Source organism: Brassica napus, chromosome C2 (genome assembly GCF_020379485.1).
Source record: "Brassica napus cultivar Da-Ae chromosome C2, Da-Ae, whole genome shotgun sequence".
In the NCBI taxonomy this organism is placed as follows: Eukaryota; Viridiplantae; Streptophyta; class Magnoliopsida; order Brassicales; family Brassicaceae; genus Brassica; species Brassica napus.
In genome coordinates, this window is record NC_063445.1 from 56,500,734 (window position 1) to 56,518,539 (window position 17,806).

The 17,806-nt window shown below is 31.6% G+C and overlaps 2 protein-coding genes and 1 pseudogene across 2 annotated transcripts; 1 reads left to right on the plus strand and 2 right to left on the minus strand.

Annotated features, from left to right (window-relative positions):
* Positions 1–5,632: 5,632 nt before the first annotated feature.
* Positions 5,633–8,746, plus strand: LOC106379072 (DEK domain-containing chromatin-associated protein 2-like). The gene is made up of 11 exons (XM_048747269.1): positions 5,633–6,107; positions 6,201–6,234; positions 6,739–6,818; positions 6,924–6,983; positions 7,066–7,183; positions 7,264–7,340; positions 7,432–7,500; positions 7,580–7,973; positions 8,051–8,142; positions 8,222–8,252; positions 8,336–8,746. Exons 1-11 carry the CDS (start codon positions 5,823–5,825, stop codon positions 8,530–8,532), a joined length of 1,437 nt encoding a protein of 478 aa, XP_048603226.1. The 5' UTR covers positions 5,633–5,822; the 3' UTR covers positions 8,533–8,746.
* A 1,037-nt stretch (positions 8,747–9,783) lies between these two features.
* Positions 9,784–11,555, minus strand: LOC106382906 (flavonol synthase 3). The gene is made up of 3 exons (XM_013822988.3): positions 11,091–11,555; positions 10,458–10,785; positions 9,784–10,240 (listed from the first exon to the last, which is right to left on the minus strand). Exons 1-3 carry the CDS (start codon positions 11,477–11,479, stop codon positions 10,028–10,030), a joined length of 930 nt encoding a protein of 309 aa, XP_013678442.2. The 5' UTR covers positions 11,480–11,555; the 3' UTR covers positions 9,784–10,027.
* An 846-nt stretch (positions 11,556–12,401) lies between these two features.
* On the minus strand, positions 12,402–14,465 carry LOC106405224 (annotated as a pseudogene).
* Between the last annotated feature and the right edge of the window lie 3,341 nt (positions 14,466–17,806).

A 17,806-nucleotide genomic window follows, 5' to 3' on the forward strand; every position in this document is an offset into this window, starting at 1 on the left:
AAAATATAATTACCATTCTAAATCCATATTTACTTCGGTTCGGTTCGGTTTATATACCGTCGGTTTTCGGTTTATTCGGTTTTATACCAAAAAACATAATTATTTAGTTTGAGATCATATAAAATAAATTTTAGAGTCATATTGTCAACGCAGTCATTTTTAAAAAATATATTACATGTTCAAATAAATGAACAAAAACGTAAAAATGCTTCTACCATCAAATAAAATCATCAAATCTATAATTAAAATCAGAACCTGAAATTTTGAAAATAAAAATATGAAACAAAACAGAAACATGAAAAAAAACTTTTTCCACTCTTCCATATTTAGTGTTCATTAAAGTCATGCTTTTTCGATTGAACAGGAAAGTTTGTTTGTTTATAGATAAGAATAAAGTTGTGAAAATTTTCCATTAATTATTTTCCATCAAATTTACCATCTTCATATTAATTTAGTGAATACTAAAATAAAGCAAAAAGATTAAAAAAAAAGGACTTAGAAAAAAAGATGTCTGAATTGCGATGTATTGTTATTTAATTATAGTTCAAGTGTTTTACAAATTATATAATGTTCTTTATTACTATAACATTATGGTAATAGTTATTAACACAAATTTAACTTATATAACAAATAGATTTTCATGTATTGTTATAAAATAGATACATATTTACATGTTTCTACTTTTAATCGGTTTTGTTCGGTTTATTCGGTTTAATCGGTTATATACCAAACCATATCCAAATCCTACGGTTTTTATAAAATTATATCCATTCGGTTTATATGGTATATACCAAAACTAAACCATATTGTCTATTTCGGTTCGGTTCGGTTCGGTACGGTTCGGTTTTACCATATTGAACAGCCCTCAAAATAGGTTCGTCCATTTAATGCATGCTTCCTTAGTTTATTCATGCCATCGGCGTTTGTCAATTGTGTTATGATTATTATTTTTTGATAAAGGAATTGTGTTATGATTAACTCTTTATTTTTCCTAAAAGTTTATGATTATTTATTCTGAAATCATTTGTGTCCATCATGTGTTGCTAGAAACTAAACGGTGACTCGTAGTATCAATCAATCATATAAAATAAAATTAACAAGAATCCTATGCTTTTCATTTTGAGATTTTAAAGCAATAAACAGAAAAATTAATTCCCTGAAAAATAGTATTATTTTTATACAATGTGGACAATCAAGTTTAGTTTTATTTGAATATGGACAACATATATACTGCTACAGTGCTACACCAAATATAATACGAGAATTTTTTCATATAGAGCTAATTTCATTCCAGCCAAACAAATAACCAAATCATTTTTCTGGTCCGGAACTCAATAGTAAGCAAACAGTGAACACAGCTCGTGATGTCTTCGCATGGTAAGCAAAAGAACAAAGAACATTCTATTCCAGCCAAAGTAGTAGACTCCAGAAACCTCTCTCTCTCTATCTCTCTCTCTCTCTCTGTGTCTCTCTCTCTCTCTCACCCGTGTAGCGCGTGAATCGTGAGGGTATAATACTACAACGAGCCATGATGTGACGGTGTTAACAAGTCGACCTAACGTGATGGGTCCGTGCCATCTCTCTGAGGACGTACAGTTTTATGTATGAGCCCACGTGACCGCCACCACTTCCTCTAAACCTGTGCTTTCGTACTCCAACTTTTGTCGCTTCTTTTATTGGACGCACCGTTTTTATTTTCTTATTAAATGTACTCGATTCCTCTTCGAAACACACAAGATTAAAAAAAATATAGTACGTTGCTCCTTACTTTGGTAGACAAAAATAAGTAACTTATTCACTTTATTTTTTGTTTTCTTTCTAAAAATAATGAATCAATTTTAAATAGTACTAACCAATGTCGGTAGATCAATTCACTATTTTCCCTTTTTTAAGAAAACTATTGGTTAGTGTTAAATTTTTACAGCAAACGAAATGTTTTTTAGCTAACACAAGAACTACTATTATAAAAAAAGGAACTACCATTAATTGTGATAGAAATAGCGATTAGAATTTTTTTTCATAAAACGACATAATATTTAATTGCCATTGATAGGAGTATTAGTTTTTTTTTTCAAAGTATTAAACTGTAATAGAAATAACATAAAAATTATTATAGTAACCCGTTTTTTTCGTTAACTAAGTATTACAAGTGCAGGCTTACTTGGAAACTCTCTATTTTATTTGTTTTATAGCATTGCACAAAATCGTTAGTACGTGATATTTTTCTTTCTTCATAGTTTTGTATAAAATAATTTGCCTTAGTTATGTAACGAGTTTGTTAAATTGGTATCCTAACAATAGTTTTTTTTTTGATCAACTCCTAACAATAGTTTACTTATCATAAATTACAAATTCTAGAAGTATATGTTTCTCTTTCACCTTTTTACAAAAAAAAAATATATGTTTCTCTTTCACGAAAATAGGGTGGATGGACTATAGCATTTATTAGTTTTGCTGGTCTTTTCTTCTTTCTGTTAACCTTTGGGACCATATCGGTATCAACTACGTCGATAATCGAAATCATGCATGTTGACACGTAGATATACGTTTTTTTTGGTAAAATTGATATCGTTTCAGACAAATATATATATACGTATATATATGTATACGTATTGTTTTTAGTTTTTTCTTTTTGCTAAAAACGTATTGTTTCTAGTTACGTGTTGTTTGCATGTATATAAACGTATACGCATGAACGTAGAGAATTAGTTAATTCACGTAGGTTGACAAAATAATAATAAATTCACGTACAATTAACTACTTTATGCAATACGTAACCTAAGCGACATATCGACAACCATATATAATCGAGCATGGCTATGCAGGCATGCATACATCGGTAACAACTATATTTTGCATTAGCATGCCTGTGCATTATAAAAATAATACTTTCATTAGTTAGCCTGAGAATTTACTAGTGAAATTAACAACTCTATACAACCGCAAGTTTGTTTCCTCAGTTAAAAATAACAATGCTCTACGCCTCTACCTCTGAGACACCATTACAGACGTTGGTTTTTAAGAATCAGTTTTGATTCCCAATTCAAATATATTAACAGACAAAAATCACAACGTAACTAGAAAGAGAACAACGTTGTTATCATACGAGACACTTGGCCGGATTTCATTATATTAGGTTTGGTCTGATTGCGACCGAACCGTAACTGAGTCGACCATTTAACCCTACTCTAAAAGTGTTGGCACCATCAACATCTGTTAATTCACCTGAATTTCATAGAACTCAGGTTATTAAACCCATCTTTATTAATGCTATTTTTTGACCCAGTTGTTAGTGCTGTTGTTTGTTTCAATTATTTATGGAGTTTTGATTTTGGCGTACTGCCAAAAAAAAAAGAATTATCCATTTGCTGTCAACTTATACATTATGTAGAGCTAGTTTATCATCATTTGACGTTGCTATTCTAAACTCTATTTTTGAATTATTTTATAACGCGTGATTCAAGTCACGAATTTCAAAAGAGCCTTATCCAAAGTGTCTATAACATATATATATATATATATATATGAATTCCCGTTACAATATAGAAAAATCTAAGATTAGGTGATAAGCCAACCTGTTAGACCTTTGACATTTAAACGTCTCCCATATTCGAGAGGGTATTCGAGATAGCTAACTAAAAATCAAGAACATGTAAAGACGTACAGCAAATGTAGTACAATATCTTTTTGTTGGAGGTCCACTTACAGGATATTCTAGATTGGATGCGAGGAAAACAGATTCAGATTTTGATTACTTCAAACCAATCCAGGCAGTCTCTTATACATTTAATAACGTTTTGATTGTTGTGGTTGGTTATAACTAACGTTTCAATATTCTTTAATAGTAATAAACACTTCCGGAACCCAATTAAATATCTATATGGTTTGTTGACGTAATGCATATATACTCTCTCTGCGTTTGCGTTTGGATTTTACATCATGGAGTATAAAATAAATGTTGATTGGTACATACTTTAATTCTAAAATAGCAGCATCGTGAAAACATGTAATATAAAGATAAAATAATTGAAAGGCTAACAGCCTAACACACACAAAGAAGGATGTAGACCCATAACAAAGGGGAAAAACCAGAAGATGATGTTGTTACAACGGTTTTGAAGTCCACTCAGTTAACGAGTTATATATGTGAAACACATTAAAAAAGAAACCAGTGTAGGTCTGTGACAGAAGAAAACAAAGCAAATTATTATTTTTATGTTTATCTACCTAAAATGATAAAATGATTTGATTTCTATCAGGAACTTTGTTGAGATTTAGACATGATTCTTGTTTTAATAAATTATAAATACTTTTAAACTAAAGAAACTTAACTTTTCTTATAAGAACAAGAAAAGAAAATTTGGAAAAAGGTGTTTGAATCTCATCACTAATTAGTGGAGGGTTAAAAGCAAAGAAGGTGTGAGATGGATGGTTGAAGATGACCTACTATTGTAGCATTATAGTTGGATGGCTAATTTCGTTATTTCTTTTTGAGTCATTTCAAATTGCTTCTTTAAGTTTACTTCAATGGTCCATATTGCATTTAGAAAAAGGTTTTTAAAAATTCTTTTTTTTTTTTTGTATAGACCTAAGGTGTCTTGGGCGAGACCCAGATTAATCTCTAGAAGGCAGGTTCACTGGGGACATGCAAGCAACAGTTGCTCTACGTATGAATTAGATATCTACACCACCTGGCCAACGCAGATGTATAATATATACAGGGGGGGGACAGATTTTGAACCCACAATACGACCGGCCACAACCCCATGGTTAGGTGCATGATTATTGGAGAAGTTCTTAGGGTGAAGTTTTTAGGGCATCATCCTCAGTGAATGGTATCTAAAGAAGTCTCTTGTCAGAAAAATAATAAACTAAGTGAAAATTGTATCAGAGAGGCAAGAATTGGACAGAGACGTCTTTACTACGAGATACCACATATAACGATTTGAAAGATTTTTCTACAGATGTCTTTCTATTTCTAAATTTTTTTGTTTTTTAATTTAATTAAAAGATAACTTTATATCATATTTATAACATAGATTGTGATTCAGCTTTCACCGAAACGGATGCTTAATGGAATATAAGAATTTGTCTCTTAACTTTTAACTAAAAAAAGCTAAAAACTGGTTTTTAATATTTAAGAACCGGTTTTTAGCTTTTTTAATTAAAAGTTAAGAGACAGATTCTTATATTCCACTAAAAATTCTACCTTAAAAACTTCTCAATAATCATGCTCTTACATATTCACAAAGGTAAGATACGCACCATTCCATTTCACGAAAAATAAATCACATAGTACAATGCTTTTTCAACCTTTTCAAGAGTTATAGATAATTAATAGCAACATTTCAAGGATTCATCCCGTACCAATATATATAAAAATTCACATAAGAATAAAAGAACTGAAAAAACTGTCATACAATGTTAAATCATTCCTTGTACAAAATGCATGGTATCTTTCATTACTGCCCACTTTTGAAACAACTAGAGCCAAGCAATTAAGTTACAGGCCCATCGGGAGGTGAAAGTAGGCGTAATAGTTAAATAGGCCCATTTTAAAGTAAAAGTGGGCTTAGTAGATTATTGGGCCGAGTTTGTGTATGTGTATATACAAGAATAGTTTTGCCGCGAGCTTAAAATTTCCGTTGACGAGAGAGAGAGAGAGAGAGAGACAAAAGAGCCCACCCTTTGTGTTCCAAATTCTTGTCTCCAGAAAATCACGAAACTTTGGTTTTGTTTTGTTGTCTTAATCGTTTTACTTTCCTTGAATTATTGGTTTAAATTTTTTAAAAAATTTCAAATCTTTACCCTTTTGGACTCACATGGCGACTGAAACCCTAGAAGAGACGACGACGCCGGAAGTCAAATCTCCGGCGAAGGATGAAATTGGTGCTGGTGATGGTCCCAAGGAGAGAGAAGAAGACGAGGATGGATCGAAGGGAGGAAAATTGGAAGATAAAGATGAAGAAGAAGGGAATGTGAGTAAGAACTCATCGGTGACTCAGAGTAGTAGTGAGAGGCCAACGAGGGAGAGGAAGAAGGTTGAGCGTTTCTCGTTGCCTTCTCCTACGCGTGCTATACCGAACAAGTCCGTTTCTATTGAAAAGGTTATCACTTTTTGAAGAAAAAAAAGAAACTTTACTTTTGTCTTTAGAATTGAGTAGGTTTCTTATTATTATTATTATTTTTTGTTGTAACAGGGTCTTGGAACACCACTCAGGGAGATTCCTAATGGTATGTATTAATGTATGTGTGCTTACTTATAGTTGTGTTTGTTTTGATTGAATTCTTGTGGATTTGTGGAAAACAGTGAAACAGTCTTTGATGGTTTGACACATCCCTTAGAATCTAGAAGATGAGATTTTTTTTGTTTATTTTTACATTGGTAAGATTATAGATAGAGCCATTGTATTAAACACATGACAGTTCTGAAAAAATTATGAATGCCTTAGAGAAGCTTTAGTTTTTGGTTTCCCCTGGATATTATATTATTACTTCCAATAATTGGATACTGATAGTCTGACTCTCTGGTGGGATATTTTATTTTGTAGCTAACCCAATTAGCCCATTAACTACTGTCTTTGATTTGATTTTACCTTTGTAGATATCAGTTTGGTTTTCTCTTTAGTAGCTAACTGTACTGTGGATGTTAATTGAGCAGCTCCAAAAGTTAGTTATTTTGACAGTGTTCTTGTTTACATTTATTTACCATTGGAAGCATGTCTGATAATGTTTCAGTGGCTCATCAACTATCCAAGAGAAAAGCTGACGGCAACCTGATCTTACTACACACCATCCTGTATGGGAAGAAAGCAAAGGTGCTTTTTAAAATGTTTGATCACATTTTTTTCACATTTGATATGTATATTTCCCTTGCACGCATTTGTCCACTATGGATGTCTAATTAAAGAGTTTTGTTGCAGGCACAGATGATTAAGAAAAATATTAGTCAATTTTCTGGCTTTGTCTGGTCAGAGGAAGAGGTAACACCATTTCAGTTTCTATTTTATTACAGGGATTCATATTTTGCTATGCATCATGTTGACACTTACAAATGTTTTCTAGGAAGAGAAGCAAAGAGCAAAAGTAAAGGAGAAACTTGACAAATGCATAAAAGAAAAACTAATCTTCTTCTGTGATGTACTTGACATACCTATTAACAGAAGCCACATTAAAAAAGTAAGTAAGTCATAAGAATATGTCATTCATCTACTTATTATACCTTTTTCTAAGAATCCCTCTTGTCCTGATACTCTCACGAAGAAGTAGCTTTCAAAGTGCTTGAGTTTTTGGAATCTCCCAAAGCAACAAGAGATGTTATACTTGCTGATCAAGAAAAGGTATTGTTTGACTTTGATTCAGTACATTATTTGTCGTCAGTATGGGAGTATATTAACTTCTTTTTTTTTCTTCTGAAATTATAAATTTTAGGAAGCCAAAGAGCGCAAGAGCACACAGAAAAAGAGGAAATCTGGAGAATCTTCAGATACTCCAGCCAAGGTTTGTAGTGTCTTATCTCTAAATTATAGTATTTGTGTTCTTAATCTATCGGCTGTTGAACATTTTCTTTACTGCACAGAGGAAAAGACAAGCTAAAAAGGGAGACCATCCATCTGACAAAGAAGTAGGCAAGGATGAAGGGGATTCTGATTCTGAAGACAGTAAGGATACTCATGAGGAAGATGTTACAGCACCAGAAGAAGAAGATTGTGACCATGAGAAAACAGAAACTGAAGAGGAGAGAGACGAAGCAGAAGATGAGAAGAAGCCATCTGATAAGAAAACATCATCCAAAAAGATTAGCTCAGGGACCAAAGACTCTAAAAAATCTGCTGAAAAGTCATCCAAAAGAGTTGCAAAGCCAACTTCATCCCCAGCCAAGAAGCAAAAAGTTGATCATGATGATGAGTCTTCTAAAGAGAAAAGCAAGAGACAGTTGATTAAGCCACAAGCGAAGGGATCTAAAGAGAAAGGTTAATACTAAATTATATTTTTGAATTATTTGTGAAGTTAATCTGTTTTTATCAATGCTATAATGGATTGGATGCAGGAAAAGCCAGTAAGAAAGGCAAGGCAGAGCCCACAAGAGAAGAGATGCTTGAAGTGGTGACCAAAATGCTGAAGGAAGTAGACTTCAACACGGTGAGCTTAAGTTCAATATAATGGTTCTAAAGACTCTTGAAACAGTGTTCTTATACTCTATTGCTTTTCTTGATAACAGGCGACATTGTCAGATATTCTACAGAAGCTAAGTACGTTTCTTTGACTTTACAATCTATGTTTAAATGTTGGGGGAGCTCTTTGGTAACATTTGCTGTTTGTAATAAACATTCAGGCGACCACTTCGGTGTGGATCTCTTGCATAGAAAAAAAGAGGTGAAGGGTGTTATCACGGATGCAATTAGTGAAATGTCAGATGTAGAAGATGAAGAATCTGAGGCTGGAAGTGAGAAGGAGAAGGAAGAAGAGGTGAAAGCTGAGGCTGGAAGTGACAAAGAGAAGGAAGGAGAAGAGGAAAAGCTAGAGGATTAAGGTTTAGTGAGTTTCTTCGCTCAAGGTTGATATGATGTGAAGAGAATCAGAACTGACCAAACAATGTGTAAGTGATTAATTAGAGAGTGTTGATTCAGTGACAGTGTAATCTTTCTATTACATGTAGTTTTAGTGACATGTAGCTCTTCTGTGTTGTTTAGTTTAAGTTATCTTCGTAAGTTTCTGTTAATTCTGTTTTCTATTAATGGTCAAAGGAAATCATGGGCCTTAATTTGGCCCAAACCTTCCTTCTAGAAAACACAAATTATTACGTGAAGTTTATAATCAATTAATGATATAAGACTATATAACAACTAATGCTATTTGTATATAGAATCCTTTCATAATCAAATAATCTAATTTATCTTTATTTTGAAGAGGACAAAGATTAAAATTTATCAAAAAATTTAGTGGCAGTTACAAGAAAACAAATGTTTAGGTTCCAAAACAAAACAAAAGGAAATTCACCATTGGTTTTTGTCTTTGTTAGCCTACAAATATGTTTGGAGTTTGATTACAAATTTACAAGTAGGTGGTGCTTTCATTTTTGATTACAACGATACCACTTGCGCACTAATGCAAATATTTAATTACAATTAAAAAACTTTCACCAAATAATTAATGAATGAAATTAATGTTGTTGGCCGACAAAACACATTTTTGATTAACATGAAGATTTAGGAAATCTTCAAAGCTTCAATTTCTTATTTTTTTATAGTGTATAGTATTTTTTATATGCCTAATCATATTTTAATCAATAAAAAATAAATTAGCGAATATTGTTAATAAATTTTAAACTAAAATTATAAATATTTATTTTAAAACAAAAATTTTATTCTACACCAACAATTAAATTGAAAATGAGGGAATGTGAACTTTAGGATCGTAGATTCATTACTTCTTTTTGCACTTTACGTAGAAGATATTAACTTTTTCTTTTATAAACACACTTTCACACACACGTGACTCTAATTTTGATTTGTAGAAAGAAGTCTCATTTGGTTCAATCGACAAGAAGCTCGAAAAGCCTCGTTATTTATAGTCCTTGCAGATAATAGGCTTGAACATAGAAGGATACAATGAGCTCCGGCTATGGTTCGGTGATCACATCAGGATCAGCACCGACAGAAAGTTGCCACGACATCCTCTGCTTTTCTTTATCCACCGACACTCTCTATGCAACCCGTTCTTGCGATAGTCGGTTAAAACGACTACTCAATGCAAACACGTATCGAGGCACATGTAGTATCGTTTTCTCTCTAAATCATCAGTTAATTAATTAAAGTATAAATTTGATAGACAAAACAAATATTATTTTTGTGACAAAAAAAAACAAATATTATTTCTCGCATGGACAGGTGCTTCAACATTTATTTATTCAAAGCATAGAGTAAACTGAATATTAATTAACTGAAACTTCAGCATTAATTAACTGTAACAGTCGTTCATGATCTTGTCTCCTCTGTTTCTGGATGATGAGATTTGTATCACTCATTCACTCGAGAGGAAGCTTGTTCATCTTAAGAAACTTGTACTCTCTATAGACATAAGGCTTGAACTTTGGAGCATCATCAACAACTAGCTCCGGCAAAGGTCCGACCACGTGATCAAGGTTCGGTTCCGCGAACACCGGCCACGAGATTCTCGTCCTCACCGTATCCATCGTCGCTCTATGCTCTCCACTCTTATACCTCCCATTGCTCATCCTCTACAAAACTCACATTATTTTTGAAAACTATTGTATAAAATGTTATTAAATTTAGATAGAAACATATAAATTAAAACTTACTTAAATATATGTTTATCTTTTATTAAAAAGATATTAGACTTTCATGGACCGTGCACATAGCTAAGCAGGCCTTGTACCAATAATCAAAACCAAACAAACATGACTTATCTGAAAATGTTCAAAACTTTGTCTCTACCTTGATTTGGTCGGCGATGATGACAACGATCCCTGAGTCATCATACTTGACGTCGACCCACTTGTTGTCCTGGTACGCCTGAAGTCCGTCTACCTCATCAGCGATCAAGAACGTGATTCCATTGAGATCAGTGTGATGAGGAGCTCCGTAGAGCAACTCAAGTTTTGGACACGGCGGATAGAAGATGATTTTCATTAGATACTCCACCTTTTCTCCACCAAGACCTTCCTTCAATGCATCATGATGTAACCCTAGTCCTTCCGATAACCATCCCATGATTTTCTCAGATAGCTTCTTTATCTCCTTTGCATACTCCTCATTCACCTCCCTGTTACAAAATAAATAATCACTTTTTTTTTTCATTTTATAGAGTGTTTAAGATTAATACACACAGATTAAAAAAGTGTAAACTTATATTCAATTAATCTTAATTAGATAAAAATATCAACCAATAGTATTCAACCAATTCAAATATTTTCAATTAATGTTTCTTAAAAGTATACAACTTTTCAACATTAACTACTAAAAGTACCTTAAAATTTTAGAAAATCTAACATTTTGGAACAAAAAATAAATCTAGAAAATCTTACTTTGAGGAATAGAGGAACAATTACAACATTTTAATACTCGTACCTGTAATCTGGAGAGTTCTTAGGCCAGAATCTGTAGTTGATTCTTGACGGTGGCCAGACCCTGTGAAAGAGATGATCAGCCCATGTTTTTCTACCTTCTCCATCTTTCTTGTAATCCGTTGTGTATCCTTCTAAGTCCGTTGAATCAGCTGGCCTTGCTACGGCTTCCTTCTCCTTCTCAGGCAGCTCAAAGAACTCAGTCCCAAGTTCTTTCAACCGCCGCATCAGCTCGATGGGAATCCCGTGGTTAACCACCTGGAACATCCCCCATGTCTCGCTGGCTTTTACCACCGCACGTGCCACTAGGTCTTCGTTTGGGTTACTTAGATCGACGATAGGAATATCTACCGGAGATGTTCCTTGGAACTTTGAAGGGACTGATTCGGCCATGTTTTTTTTTTTCCTTTCTCACGATGGGAATATTGTTTATTTAGATGTTAGTTGGAGGGTGAAGGTGTAGTATGGGTTTATACTTTATATAGATAAGAGTACATGTGAATGTAGTAGGTGTATGACAGTATGAGTCATTCGTCAGTCACATACTCACATTACTTCACTCTACCACATTTTTCTATATGATTGGTTATTTGGTTATCAGAATATTAAAATGTTTCCAATGATTCAAAACTTTTATCTCTTCCTTTAATAATTGATTGTCAGTGGTGCAAATATCTATGATGGATTCTTAAAATTATAAAATAAAATATCTTAAAACAGGAAAAGCCCACTCAATAATCATACATCTGAAATTTATCATTATAGTTATTTTATAAATTTTGAGAATCTCTCATATATATTTGTGGTGAATATGCTTTTAGATTACCTTTGAATTTTGGATTTTCGGTACTTAAGTTGAACCATTTTGTAGGTAAGTCAATGACAAGAGGAGGTACATGTGCCCCACCTCATTGAAATATTTATAAGTTTAAAGATTAGTCCAAATTAATATATATGAGGATAATAACAAAAAAAAACTTTTTCACCATTGACCAAATTAACAAAAGTAATTAATGTTGTTGGCCGACAAACCATATTTTTGATTAACATGAATATTTAGGAAATCTTCAAAAGCATCAATTTCCTATTATTTATATGAACTTTAGAATCATATAATCCATATTTCCTTTTGGTTTTTGTTCCTTTTGCATTTTACGTAGAAAATAGTAACTCTTCTGCTTTCTTTATACACCGTCACTCTATGCAACACATTCTCGCGATAGTAGGTTAAATATATTGATATTATTCTAGAATTTTAGTTAATTAATTAAGATAAATTTGATAGGCAAAATAAATATCATTTCTCACATGGATAGATTAAAAGACCGGAGCTTCAGCATTTATTTATAAAAGCATATAGTACATTGATAATTAATTAACAGAAACTTCCAACATCAATTAACTGAAACAGTCGTTCATTGAGATTAGCGTCAGTCGATAGGAAGCTTGTTCATCTTAAGATACTTGTACTCTCTGTAGACATAAGGCTTAAACTTAGGAGCATCGTCAATAACTAGCTCCGCCAAAGGTCCGACGACATGATCAAGGTTCGGTTCCGCGAACACCGGCCACGAGAGTCTCGTCCTTACCGTATCCATCGTCACTCTATGCTCCCCACTCTTATACCTCCCATTGCTCATCCTCTACAAACTCCAAATATTTTTTTTTAAAAACCATTGCATAAAATGTAATTAAATTTAGATAGAAACATATAAAATAAAACTTATGTACATATATGTATATTTATTTATTTTCTTTAAAAATTAGACTCTTAATTTCATCCGACCAAGGGCAGTCGCCTGCCTTGTACACATCCCCAACAATCAAAACTAAACAAACATGACTTAATATTGGAGACTTCGTCTAATACCTTGATTTGATCGGCAATGATGACGACGATGCTGGAGTCATCATACTTGACGTCGACCCACTTGTTATCCTGGTACGCCTGAAGTCCATCTACCTCATCAGCGATCAAGAACGTTATTCCATTGAGATCTGTGTGATGAGGAGCTCCGTAGAGCAGTTCGAGTTTTGGACACGGCGGATAGAAAATTATCTTCATCAGATACTCCACCGTTTCTCCGCCGAGACCTTCCTTCAATGCATCACGATGTAACCCTAATCCTTCTGATAACCACCCCATGATCTTCTCCGACTGCTTCTTTATCTCCCTTGCATACTCCTCATTCACCTCTCTGTTTCAACAAATATACATTCTACATAAAAGTCGGACACGATTTTATTCCGACAGAACCTAACTCAAAACTAGTTGGTAAAGCGAGAAAATGTGTTAGTTAAAAAAATAACAAATTTCCTGATTATTATTTTTTAGTTTTGTACAAAAATAACATTTTAAATTTTTTCCCAAACTATCATTTATTAATGAAGAATAGCACGTGTTCAAAAAAAAATTAAAAAATAACACTAAAATATTTTACATCATAATTCATAAATCATAAACCTTAATCTCACCCTATAAACTCATTTATATAAATATCTACCGTCCGTTTCATTTTAATTGTCATTTTAGGTTTATGCAAACATATGATTTTGTATATTTCCAAAACGAAAGCACAATTACATATACACCTAATCATATTTCAATCAATAGAAAAATAAAATGAAAAATCTTATTAATAAATTTTGTATTGAAACTCTAAACCGCTACTTATTTTGAAACAAATTTTTTTTCTTACAACGACAATTAAATCGAAACGAAGCAAGTATTTATACCTTTTAGTAAATGTTATTTTGATAATCTTTCTTGAGTGTGCTATTTTTTAAACAAAACTGATTGTTTTTTTTTGAAAAAAAAACTGATTTATTGCTATTCGAAGATATCTTTAAAAATGGAAAATGTTTTTAAATAAAATAAATAAGTGGATAAAAGTGATCACAAAATTCTTATACTCGTGCCTGTAATCTGGAGAGTTCTTAGGCCAGAATCTGTAGTTGATTCTTGACGGTGGCCAGACTGTGAAAGAGATGATCAGCCCATGTTTTTCTACCTTCTTTATCTTTCTCGTAATCCGTTGTGTATCCTTCTAAGTCCATAGAATCAGCTGGCCTAGCTACGGCTTCCTTCTCCTTCTCAGGCAGCTCAAAGAACTCTGTCCCAAGTTCTTTCAACCGCCGCATCAGCTCGGTTGGGATCCCGTGGTTAACCACCAGAAACATCCCCCATTCCTCGCTTGCTTTCACCACCGCACGTGCCACTAGGTCTTCGTTGTTACTTAGATCGACGATAGGAATATCTACCGGAGATGTTCCTTGGAACTTCGAGGGGACTAACTCGGCCATGTTTTTTCCTTTCTCCCGATGGTAATATTGCTTGTTTAGATGTTAATTGGAGTGAAGGTGTAGTATGGGTTTATACTTTATATATAGATTAGAGTTACATTTGAATGTAGTAGGCGTATCACGTATGAGTTATTCTTCAGTCACATTACTTCACTTTACCACACTTCCCCTATATATTAATTGAGGAGCATTGTTTAAGTTGTAACTTATAGTACCATGCTGATGTGTCAGCTTCTCAGCCTCTCTCAAAACCCTTTTGAAAGAATCCTTTAGTTACTAGGAAAATTACATTTTTATGCCATTCATCGACCAACATTATACATATAGTAACGGGAGATAATTAATACAAGTTACCATTTTAATTACAACTTGGCCTTTATTATATTGTGTGCGTGGTAGACCCATTATACAAATTGTAATCGTCCGTAGACAAAATCATATTATATCAAATTGGTTTAACAATGTACCAGATATACCATAGTTATGAATGAAAACTTAATTGAATACACTTTAATTAATTTCCGTCATGAAAGGTTTCTTCCAATACATATAACTCCCAACACACAAATACATTGGTTAGATACCAATGATGAACAATACCAGACTGAATAATAGCGTGTGATAACCTCAATTGTATCATGTAACTATATAACGTTTTGAGTTAAATGTGTTTACCTGATAACTAAATTTTTGTAGCTCGATGGCAGTGGCAAATATTGACCCCATGTTACTTATCCCTAACATGATACAATATATATTAACAAGAGATCATCTACTTAAACATCATAACATATTTCATATTAACCCTGAGAACGTACGTAGTCAAATGGCAATCATTCAAGTATTTCAGAAAATTTGTTATGTTTATTTTGTCAATGTTCATATATATAAATTATAAAATAATTTTGTTGACTATATTAGTATTTTTTTTTGGGACAAGTGACTAGATTAATATAGGTTATAAAAATACCTTAAATGCTGAAAATGGAAGTTTTATTATTGCTTCCCGCACAAGTGTTCCCTGCAAAACATAGCAATAAAAGATTTATTATCAGGATCTTATTTCTATATTTTATATTTTTGTAACATTTAACTCCATATATTTAGCAAAGATATTAGAAAGATTTGCACACATACATTATTCCTTTATTTGTTACGCATATAGAAATAAGATTTATTAGAGCACAATATATTTCATTCATATGTATATCACTTAACTCTCTTAAACATAGTTATTCTCCCTCTGTTTCAGAATGATCTATGTTTTAGAAAAAAATATTTCTAAAAAATTCATATTTTACCTTTTCAATGTATGTAAAAATGGTAAATTGTAAATTTCAAATATATTAATTGTGTTTACTGAATTTTTATATATTAGAAATCGTAGGAAATAGTTAAACACGGAAAATAATATATTTATTGTCAAAATTTTACGTGTTTTCTTAATAAGTGTGAAAACTCTAGAATCTTATCCCCTATATATTATTTGAGAAGCATTGCAATATTTTTTTGTAGCCACGTGTCATCACTAGAATGATTCTTAGAATCCTTAGAGAAATAGGTTGGTCCATTTAAATATATAATAAGTTTTTTATTAAACAACAATAAATACATTATTAATGTGATTCATTATTTCCTTAAATAAGATTACGGAATTGCCTAATGTGGCTAAAGTATATATGACAATTAATGATTTTTAAGTAATAAAGATTTGATAAAAATAAGTGTGTATTATAATTATATTTTTTTTTAATTTTAAGCTATTAAAATTAATTAAACAATCATAGTAACCATATAATAAAAATTCAAAAAATTATTTATATATTATATTTTGAATTTTTAAAAACGAGTATAAATTACTAAAACTGTTAAAAGTTTCACATTCAAATTTTTTGATCTATGATTTAAAACTTTTGTTATGACATGATACAAATAATTGAAAAATAATATAAGTTGAAAGTCTCATTTAATAAGTATCAAAAATAAAAGATATATAAATATATGTATCATTTTAAATTAAACTATATGCCATATAAAAATACATAATATCGTAATTTTAAAATTTACTTTGAACATTTTTTTGATAAAAAATTTGAAAAAATATTGACAACTTAATTTTTTAAAATATTATAAATTACTTAAACCATTATTCCCACAGTGAAAATTTTGTTATCAATAATTTAGACTTTTTGCTATAACAGATACAAATGATAAAAACAAATATGAGCAAAAAACATCATCTAATAAATATTAATATTAACATATACCATATATATGTTACTATCATTTAAATTTAATTATATATCATATCAAATAGAAAAATTATTTTTTCGATTTATTAAATTTATTTATATGTTCGCACCAATTTAATTATATAAGTAGTAGATAATGACTTTTTAATTATTCAAAATATTTTTATTATTTCATAATATGCTATAAACATATAATATATAAAATAATTTATATATATAACGTTTATCCCGCGCAAGGCGCGGGTCTTAACCTAGTTTCTATATGATTGGTTATCGCAATATTAAAACCTTTATGCTTCCAATTATAGAAACTTTTATTAAAATATTCCTTTAATAATTGAATGTGATTGGTGAAAATAGCTATGATTGATGGATTCTTAAAGTCGTATAATAAATATTTTTATGTGGATACCTAAAAACAGGAAAATCCCACTCAATATTACACATTTAAAATATTCATATAATATTTTAGCACTAAATTTATTTATAATTTTTGAAAATCTCTCATATTTGGTAAATATGCTTTTAGATTACCTTTGATTTTGGTTACCTGACGACTATACTCTCATGTTTATATAATTTATTTACAAGCAATATGTATCCAACTTGATAAATTTGTATCCAACTTGATAAATTTGTATCCGTACAAAATGCACACAGTAAGAAAAAGTTAGATTCGCCGAAGTTATATGAATAATAGGTACTGGAAAATGTCGGCAAAATAAACAAAATAATAGGAATGGATCTACTGCATGCAATGCATACTACTGAATTTTTATTTATTGGATATGTTGAATTACTTGGTAGGTTCTATGACAAGAGGAGGTATGTCATGTGCCCCACCTCACTGAAATATTTATCATGTAAACAATAGTTCTAGGAAAATAATTATGCCTCGTATATAAAAAATTATGGACCCGCTCTTGAGTAACATATATAGTGGGGGTATTCTGTGGTAGTAATACCTTCTCTAGAAGCTCTATTATATCAAGAACGTGAATCTCGTCCAACCACAAAGTAAGTAGTCATCTACACAATGCATATTGTTAATAATTATATAATTATACATATTTTTAATAAAATTAAAATATGTATACATTATGGCGTGTGAATTTGAATAAGTTTGAAAACATTGTGTAAATACAAAACAAGGCAATTTGATGGA